General features: G+C 52.9%; 1 protein-coding gene across 2 annotated transcripts; it reads left to right on the top strand.

The window, feature by feature from the left end:
• The first annotated feature begins 451 nt into the window (after positions 1–451).
• On the top strand, positions 452–2325 carry LOC118002253 (interferon alpha-inducible protein 27-like protein 2). 2 transcript variants are annotated; one of them, XM_034992598.1, is made up of 4 exons: positions 452–526; positions 686–718; positions 1279–1436; positions 1963–2325. In XM_034992598.1, the coding sequence occupies exons 1-4, from the start codon at positions 523–525 to the stop codon at positions 2308–2310; spliced, it is 543 nt and encodes a 180-aa protein (XP_034848489.1). In that variant the 5' UTR covers positions 452–522; the 3' UTR covers positions 2311–2325. The 2 variants fall into 2 exon arrangements, with proteins under 2 accessions (XP_034848489.1, XP_034848491.1); XM_034992600.1 differs by having other exon boundaries at positions 1279–1440; positions 1963–2183.
• Positions 2326–9560: the final 7235 nt, after the last annotated feature.

Genomic DNA, 9560 nt, shown 5'->3' on the forward strand with positions numbered 1-9560 from the left:
AAAGTAAGCTGGAGAAAAGAAAGTGCTGTTCAAAAAATCATAAGAAGAGAAAATATATTTACAGTGCTGTACTATTTTAAAAAACTTCCGCAGGTAAGTGGACCCACGGAGTTCAAACCCATGTTGTTCAGCGGTCATCTGTATTGGTTTGTTTCTTCACATTTTGTTTTTTTGCTGGAAACAATTCTGTTCTTCAGATGCTCTGGGGCGCCTTTCTCTTTGTTCTTCGATGGAGCCCCCGAGCAAGAGGGAAATCACCACTGGGCCCGAGAGCCAGCAGAGGGGTGGGGTTGGGAGCTGGAGGGACAGACCAGCGGAGACAAGCAGAGGTGGGTGGAGGGGTGCGGGCGGGGTGGAGGGCGGGGCGGCAGGACGGTCCCCGGTTTTGCTTGGGCTGACAAGCAGGGGAGGGCCTGCCCCCCGAGGGGCGGGCGGTGTCCCCATTGGTTCGCCCAGGATATAACACCCGGTGGAGCTTGGACGTTTCCTGAGCTGAGCTGGGAGGACGAAGACGTTTCCGTGATGCGTGAGTCTAGCTTCGTTTGGGGGGGCGGGGAGGGCTGGCTGGTAGGCCTCCCGGTCCCCAACCCAGGGCGGGCCAGAGGGGTCGCTTCTTTCCCTCACTCCCTCCACCTACTAACTAGTTGACTCATTCTCTGTCTCTCTCCCCTTTTCGGCTCCCCAGAACGGGTGGCGGCGGGTGCTGTCTTGGGAGGAGGTGAGTTGCCCCGATCCTCTCCGTCGCCAGGGAGGGGACTTCGGAGGGGGGGCGCGGCTCCGGCTGGGAGGGCGGCCCGCCATCCTTCCGCTCCCGGGACTGCCCGGGTGGACCTCAGGGGCGGAGAGCCCCGCTCACAGTACTCGCCCTTAAGAGGACACCTGATCGGGACCTGGCTGCTCCCCTAGTCCTTCTGTATAAGGAGCATGTAGAGATTTCTTTTGACCGGGGTGGAGGGGTGGGGTGAATACCGGGAACTGCAATGGTGTATCTCACCCCCCACATTTACACACACACACACACAGAGAAGCCCAGTGAGGGGCAGTGACGTCCCCGCGGTCGCGCAGCAAGTTAGAGACCCAAAAAGGGCCTGCCTGGGCCTCCTGTGACACCTTCGCCCCCACCTGGCTCCACATCCCCCACTTTTCTCTTTGCCTTGGGACCCCCTCCGAGCGGTCTCCCGGATGCTCAGCGCAGACAGGCCCCCGAACCTGCCAAGGGGCTCCGGAGCGGTCCCTTGCCCTGGGCCCGCGCCGCAACCCAGCTCGTCTTCCCCGCAGTGGCGGCCGTGGCGGCCGTGCCCGTCGTGCTGGGCGCCGTGGGCTTCACCGGGGCCGGAATCGCCGCCTCCTCGCTGGCGGCCAAGATGATGTCCGCGGCTGCAGTCGCCAACGGGGGCGGGGTCGCCGCCGGCAGCCTGGTGGCCACGCTGCAGTCCGTGGGTTTGTTGGGGGACAGGTGGGGGGAGGGGCGGAGAGGAGGGGGGAGGGGGAGAAGAGCCAAGAGCGGATTCAGCGCAGAGGCTAAGCCTGAGGGACTGCCTGTCCTCTCCCTCCGCATTCCCGGTCCTTTGACTCTCCCTGACTGTCCTCTTTCTGGCTCCTTCTGAGTGAGGTCTGGTGGGAGTGGAGGGCTAAGGGAGCTCTGGGAGGGAGAAGAAGGGAAGGAGCCCAGGGCTCTGGGTACAGCCCTGCCCAGATCTGACACCTGGGTGGCCTAGGAGGGTCCCTTCCCCTCTGGGCCTCAGTGGCCTCCTGGGTAAGGTGAGGGGACCTGTCACTCTCAGGGTCTGTGGCTGACTGTCCTCTGTCTCTCATTCCTCCAGCGTCTTCTGCCCAAAGTGGAGCCCTGGGGGTTTCCAGAACCTAGAGGAGGGATCCAGGTCCCCAGGCCTCAGACCTCCCGGGGGGTGGGGGCCACTGGCCACTGCATGAGCCCGTGCGCACCCTCTGTCTCTTCCTCAGGGGCAGCTGGACTCTCCACGTCATCCAACATCCTCCTGGCCTCTGTTGGGTCAGTTTTTGGAGGCTGGCTTGGAAGTTCAAAAAAGGCAACTTCTTCCCCCCCCCCAGAAGAACCCGAGGCTGAAGAGAAAGAGGCAGAAGAAAATGAATCCCAAGTTGAACCTCCAAAACCCCCAGTGGGGTCAGAGAAGCATGAGAAATAAAGATCATGTGCAGACACACCTCCCTGTCTTTGTTCCTTGCAGCCCTGTTGGAGGGGGAGGGGTAAGAGGGGGGGACTGGGGTTTTCCAAATCCCCCACCCTCCCAACCTGCCTTGTGGAGGGGGCCAGGAGGGGGGGCAGGCTGACAGAGCACAGACTCAGTTGGCAGGAGGCTTTGGTTGGTCCTTACAAGGGATGGGCTGTATACACCCAGGGTCATTCCTGGGCCTTCTGTAGGCCTCAGTTTGCCCCCTCATTCAGTGATGGGGTTGACAAAGATTCCCATTGGGCAGCCGGGGAGAGGGGTAGCCAGGATACATATTGAGCCACTGACCCTGGAGCATGTCGCTCTTCCTCGTGCATGGACACTAGGCATCCCGAGACGAGTCACACACTGGCCTTTCCCTGCCTGATCTCAAGTCTGGTGGGAGGGTGGGGGCTGACAAGCAAACCACCAGGACAACATAGTATCCTGGATGTCACAGTGGAGCTCTGGGCACTTCCGGTCAGGGAGACTGAATCAGGGATGGTCACTCCACTGTGTCTGGAAAAATCCTCCACATCTTACTCTGGTAATAAGGGCTCTTGGTGTTCCCTATCTCTCCACTCATGTCCAAGGTGAGGGCTTATTTCCTGCCAGAGAGGTCTCATTCTCTGGAGTTCTTTGTTTGTTGTTTTGTCTTGTTTTTGCTTTTAAGGATGAGATATCACAGAAATAGAAATCCTAAAACTTCTGCTTACACTAGATGTCCATCAACAGATGACTAGATAAAGAAGATGTGGTATATATATACAATGGAATATTATGCAGCCATCAAAAGGAATGAGATCTTGCCATTTGCAACGATATGGATGGAACTAGAGGGTATTATGCCAAGCGAAATAAGTCAATCAGAGAAAGACATGTATCATATGATCTCACTGATATGAGGAATTTGAGAAACATGTCAGAGGATCATAGGGGAAGGGAGGGAAAAATGAAACAAGACGAAACCAGAGAGGGAGACAAACCATAAGAGACTCTTAATGTCAGGAAACAAACTGAGGGTTGCTGGAGTGGTGGGGGGTGGGAGGGATGGGGTGGCTGGGTGATGGACATTGGGGAGGGTATGTGCTATGGTGAGCACTGTGAATTGTGTAAGACTGATGAATCAGACCTGTACCCTGAACCAAATAATACATTATATGTTAATAAAAAAAAAAACTTCTGCTTCTACCCCAGTAGACAGTCTTGAAGCCTCTAGGGGCACCATCTGCATCTTGTAGACCCCTGTGGTTGCAGAAAGCTGGAGAGAGCATCATCACTCCCAACCTGCAACAAGAAAAATCCAGACAACCTACAAAAAGTGATTTTAAAAATGAATATAAAATAAAAACAAATAACTTTTCTTGAACCCCTAAGAGCTGAAGTGGCAGGCCTGCTGGGTGCTCCACTGAGAAAGACTGAGGCAGGTGGAAACCCCGAGAAAACATCCCTTGCTGACAGGAGATAGGGAGGGGAACTACAGCCCCACCTTCCTTCTCCCCTAGCGAACAGAAGCTTCACGCTGCCAGGGGTAGGGCAGTAAGCGTCCCAGAGCACAGATGACAATCACTGTAGATGAGGGGGAAGAAAGAAAAAACCCAAAACCTTCCTGGGCCCAGAGAGAATCTGCCCACCACTGGGGGAGGGGCAGGGCTATTGAGAAAACCCCATCCCAGGCCTGGGCCCACAGTGCCTGCCCAGACCGAGGCTGGATGGGACCACGGAGAACTCCATTGCCACCGCCCCCCCCCACCTGGCTAGTAAGTAACAACCAACAGACGTCTACACTGTTGGGCGGAGCAAGTGTGCGGAGACCTTCTCCAAGATGCACACACCAAACGGAAGCCTAAAGCTGAAGGTGGAGCAGATACAGAGAAACCAGCTTCCACCAGAAGCGCAAGGTAACGTTAGTCAGAAGCTGATGGAACATTGATGGCAGCCATAGCAACCCCTAAACCCAAACCCAGCTCGACTCCCGGGTAAGACTGAGCTCCCACGTGCAGACCCGTTTCTTGACATAAACACTGTTTGCTTCCTTGTCTCCACTGGGCTTGTGCAGCAGACCAACGGAGCCTCGCCTTGCCCATCGCCCCACCCCGTCCCCGGCACTCACTCTCCAACACTGCCTGCCCCTTACCGCCAGCACCGTGACCCCGTCCCGGCCGACAGGACAGGCCGGAGGCGTCAGGGTGTTGGTTCCCACTCCCCAGAAGAGACCTCAGCCAATGATGGATTATAGTCGGCCATAAACACCCATCAGGTGGAATGACTCAGACCTGCCCCAGACTCCCAGAAATCTCTCTGGAGGATCAAGCCTCAGTTGCCCACAGGGCAAACTCACTCCTGAATGGATCCTTTCTTGGCTGCGTCTTTCCCCACCTCATCTTTCATTCCCTGTTGGTGCCCCCTGGGGTCACCTCCCAAACAAACCCCTTGGACTCAAGTCCTCATCCTGGAGCCTCAGCCCAAGACAACTTCCTGCCCTTTCCTCAGGCCCACCCAGGAGCCCACAGGGCTGAGCCCACGACAACTGCAGCACCATATTAGATGGTTTCTGAAACTTGGCTGTGTTCAGGCCTTATCCTTCTCTCCTCTCAGAATGAGGCTCTAGGGTCTGTCTCACAGGGACGCCCCCCGGTCCGGACGCCAGCCAGGTCTAGACCTGTGGGCCTTCCAGTAGAGAGCACAGCTCAGCTTTGAGGCTGGTTAAGGACTCTAGGATAAATCACTCAAAACAGTCCCTAAGTCTTTGCAATCGTCAGGAAAAAGCCTGGCACAATTTCTGTTTGAAAAATGTTCCTTTTCGATGACCTTTTCCTCCAGAAAAATCACTTTTACCAAAGACACTCGAGAGAGAGTCTGGCTGGGGCTGGCCCAAAGGTGGCTAAAACTGTTGAACTCTTCTAGCTCCTCACCCCCTACCCTGAATCTCTTCATCAATTGGTTCATTATGAAAATAATTTTATCTCCCTGAATATAGGCCAGCTGTTCAAGGAGGCAGCTGGGAGGGAGCTGGTGGGCAAGGAGCCAGTTGAAGGCTCCGAATCTGGAAATAAACCACAAAGCCAGCCGTTCTCAGCCTGGGCAAACATGCCTATCTTCAATAGCATAAGAGTTATGAACTCCCCAAGAGTTAGGGACTTTGGGTCTTTTCTTAACAGGTTCTTTTTTTTTTTTTTTTAAGATTTTATTTATTTATTTAAGAGACAGAGAGAGTGAGCAAGCACATGAGTGGGGTGGGGAGGGGCAGAGGGAGAGAGAAAAGCAGACTGCCCTCAGAGGACCCCGGAATCGTGACCTGGGCCAGCAGCAGACACTTAACTGACTGAGCCATGCCGGCGCCTCTTTTTTTTTTTTTTTTAAGATTTATTTATTTGTTTATTTGAGAGAGAGAGAATGAGAGAGCACATGAGAGGGAAGAGGGTCAGAGGGAGAAGTAGACTCCCCGCTGAGCAGGGAGCCCGATGCGGGACCCGATCCCGGGACTCCAGGATCATGACCCGAGCCGAAGGCAGTTGCCCAACCAACTGAGCCACCCAGGTCACCGGTGCCTCTTAATAGGTTCTTGCAATGAGATCTATAAAACCGGGGCAGCAGCATTGCCTTTCCTGGAATGGTGTGTAGATTTTATGGGATGCGGCATGGGCGATGTCTTGACCCTAGGAGATCTGCTGTTGATGTTACTTGCTTTGATCCCCCTGTTCCGGCACTTTTAGCTTTGCTCTGTGGGTATTCAGGGTGCTTTAGCGCCATCTCAGAAGTTTCTGTGGGGATTCAGGAGGACTGTGGCAGGGCTCCCTTTCTTCTCAGACCCAGACGGGGTGCTGATGGAAGCCGTAGAGTGGAGCATCCCTCCTGGGCCAGCCACCCTCCCCTCACCTCAGGACTCCTTTCTGTACCTACTGTTTTCCACACTCTCAGACCAGCCACTGTGGTCCCCCTTGGGGCCCTCTGCTCTCGGGTGGGGAAACCAGTGACGACGCTGCACTTGCGTCAGAAGGCTGGGGGTGAAAGGAGAGAGAGGGCCAGAGACATCATTTCCCTTTTGTGTCTGAGCCTGATGATTCATTGATGTCTCATGTCAGGCCCTGCGGCAGGAGGGGCTCTTGTCAACTCGGGACTGTACTGGGATCTGGCTGAGCCTTTTTTTTTTTTTTAAGTTTCTTAAGGGTGGGGTAGAGGCAAAGAGCAAATCTTAAGCCTTGGTGTCACAACCCTGAGATCATGACTTGAGCTGAAATCAAGAGTCAACTGCTTAACTGAGTGAACCACCCAAGCGCCTTGGGCAGGTAAGATTCCTGAGAAGAATCCTCCTCCCTTTGTTCTGGCTGTTGTAACCTCGCTGCCAGCGCTCTGGGCGCCTATTGATGAAGAACGGGGGTCTCTACACTTGGATGGGAACTCTTCATTTTTTAGTATGAAGCTTCTGCTCTCAGCTGCATCAGGTGCCCCTTGTCCCAGAGACCCAAACCTTCCAAAAATAAAGTGCCAGTTGTCTGCTGGAGGGGACCCCTGGGGATCTGCCTCGTTCCTAAACAGATATATCCAACAGACTTGTGCTGGTCCACCCCAATGCCTCCCTCCAGGAGTGGAGCCCTTGGGGGTCCTCCAGAGGAGAGCTGTCTCTTTCTCCCCTTCTCCACTGACAACTTAAGATTCAGCTTTCTTGGGACTGCTCAGTGGAACCATGTGTCCATGTGACTTCTGGCTCCCAAAGTTGTGTTCCTGTCATCTTCTCTCTCCTTCTCTTTGCCCACGTGGTGCTAAGCCTCTTTAGTCCATTACTATTATTATAGTGATGTATGGAAAAGGACAGGTAAATGCAACCCTCTGTTGGACTGATTCCTCTATTGCTCGACATCAAGATCCCCTACTGTGTTCATTAGAATATGTCAGCTTGCTGTGAAAGAGACCCTCTTGGCTTAAACAAGAGAAGTTTCTTTCTGTTAGTCAGTCAGATGAGTCTCAGCTGGGGGTGGGAGGGTGGGGTAGGGGTGGCTCGGCTCCTGGAGGCCCAGGCTGCCAAAGTCTTGTTCTGCCGTCCTTTTTTTTTTTTTTAAGATTTTATTTATTTATTTGACAGAGAGTGAGAGAGCACAAGCAGGGGGAACAGTAGAAGGAGAGGGAGAAGCAGGCTCCCCACTGAGCAGGGAGCCCAATGTGGGACTCGATCCCAGGACCTGAGCTGAAGGCAGACACTTAACCATCTGAACCACCCAGGCGCCCCCTTGTTCTGCCTTCCTTAATGTGCTGCTCTCATCTGCAGGTTCAAGATGGTCATTCCCCTGCCTGCAGAACTCATGGGAAGGAGCCCAGGGGGAAAGATGAGCCCACCCGCTCCCTTTAATTGCATGCCCAGAGAATGGCATCCTTCATTCTATTCATCTTCCACTGGCCAGAACCCAGTCCAGATATACTGGAAATGCAGTCCTTCCGTGGGGAGCATGCACCTAGCCAAAAATCAGGGCCCATTTATTACGTTATAGTGTAGGGCAGAAGTCCAGGCAGGCTTCACCGAGTTGTCTGCTTCGGGTTGTTGTTTTTTTTTTTTAAAGATTTTATTTATTTATTTGACAGAGAGAGACACAGTAAGGGAACACAAGCAGGGGGAGCGAGAGAGGGAGAAGCAGGCTCCCCGCAGAGCAGGGAGACCGATGTGGGGCTCGATCCCAGGACCCTGGGATCATGACCTGAGCCGAAGGCAGACGCTTAACGACTGAGCCACCCAGGCGCCCCTGCTTAGGGTTTTACAAGACCAAAATCAAGTGTTCAGCCAAATGTGGCTTGCATTCGGAGCCCATGGTAAGAATCTTCAAATCCCCCTCCCACTTCTAATCTCTGATTCCTCCTCTGTGATGAACAGAGAACATTCTCTGCCTTTAAAAGGCTCATATGATGAGGTTTGACACACCTGCATTATCTCCCTCTGTCATATAACTGAACATAATTATGGAAGTGGTATCTTATCATGTTCACAGGACCCACCACACCCTGAGGGCGGGACAGTATATGACGTTGAGGGTCACTGGGCACCGTGCTTAGAAATCCACCTACTCCAGGTTATGCTGAGCGAAATAAGTCAATCAGAGAAAGACATGTATCATATGACCTCACTGATATGAGGAATTCTTAATCTCAGGAAACAAACTGAGGGTTGCTGGAGTGGGGGGTGGGGTGGGAGGGATGGGGTCGCTGGGTGATAGACATTGGGGAGGGTATGTGCTCTGGTAAGCGCTGTGAATTGTGCAAGACTGTTGAATCTCAGATCTCTACCTCTGAAACAAATAATGCAATATATGTTAAGAAAAAAAAAAAGAAGAAGAAGATAGCAGGAGGGGAAGAATGAAAGGGGGGGAAATCGGAGGGGGAGATGAACCATGAGAGACGATGGACTCTGAAAAACAAACTGAGGGTTCTAGAGGGGAGGGGGGTGGGAGGATGGGTTAGCCTGGTGATGGGTATTAAAGAGGGCACGTTCTGCATGGAGCACTGGGTGTTATGCACAAACAATGAATCATGGAATACTACATCAAAAACTAATGATGTAATGTATGGGGATTAACATCACAGTAAAAAAAGTAAAAAAAAAAAAAAAAAAAAGAAATCCACCTACTCCAGAGGCCAAACCTGACAGCCAAAGGGGAAGAAGCAGGTCAGCATAAAACAGGCCCCCTGGGACCTGGGAGTGGAGCGAAGGAGGTCAGGGCAGAGTCCAGAACAATGGGTGGTCTTGCATAGTGGCCTGCTGGGCCTCGGCAGGGAGTGAGCCAACCTGTCCAACCTTCCGGATCCAGGGCAGACCCACATGCCCTGGTGGAGACCCGGACCTCCAGTTAAAGCAGGGGCATTTACCTTCAGCTCCAAGGAGGCCTTCAGAAGTTCTAATGAAGGCCTTGAAGTTGGCGGCATTATTTTGGGAATGTGTGTGTTTTGGTGGGGAGAGGATTCACAGCCTTTATCAGATTCTCCGAGGCATCGAAGAAAGAAAAGAAAGAAAAAGAACCAAATATTGAATTACTACCCTAAGGGGTGATTCCTATGGCTAGGTAGCAACCATGCTTCAGTGATCCAACTAGACACCACTGGTGGACACGGATGAGTCGCTTAACTTTTTTCAATGTCCATAGCTCTACACTCCTAAGTTTGGTTCTTGTTGGAAACCAAGATCTTGTCAGGCTGCTGACAGCACTGAGGACAGAGTGTGCAGGGGTGCAGGTCTGCGATTGGGTCAATATCATGTTGGAAACCCTTGTCTCTCCATAACCCTCAGGATAGAACCCAAACTTCTATGATATGCCAATATGCCTGCTATGGTATGAATGTTTGTGTACCCCAAATTTCAGGGTGCAGTCCTAACTCCCAAGATGATGG

Source organism: Mirounga leonina, unplaced genomic scaffold, assembly GCF_011800145.1.
Source record: "Mirounga leonina isolate KUSES-001 unplaced genomic scaffold, KU_Mleo_1.0 Mir_82, whole genome shotgun sequence".
NCBI lineage: Eukaryota > Metazoa > Chordata > Mammalia > Carnivora > Phocidae > Mirounga > Mirounga leonina.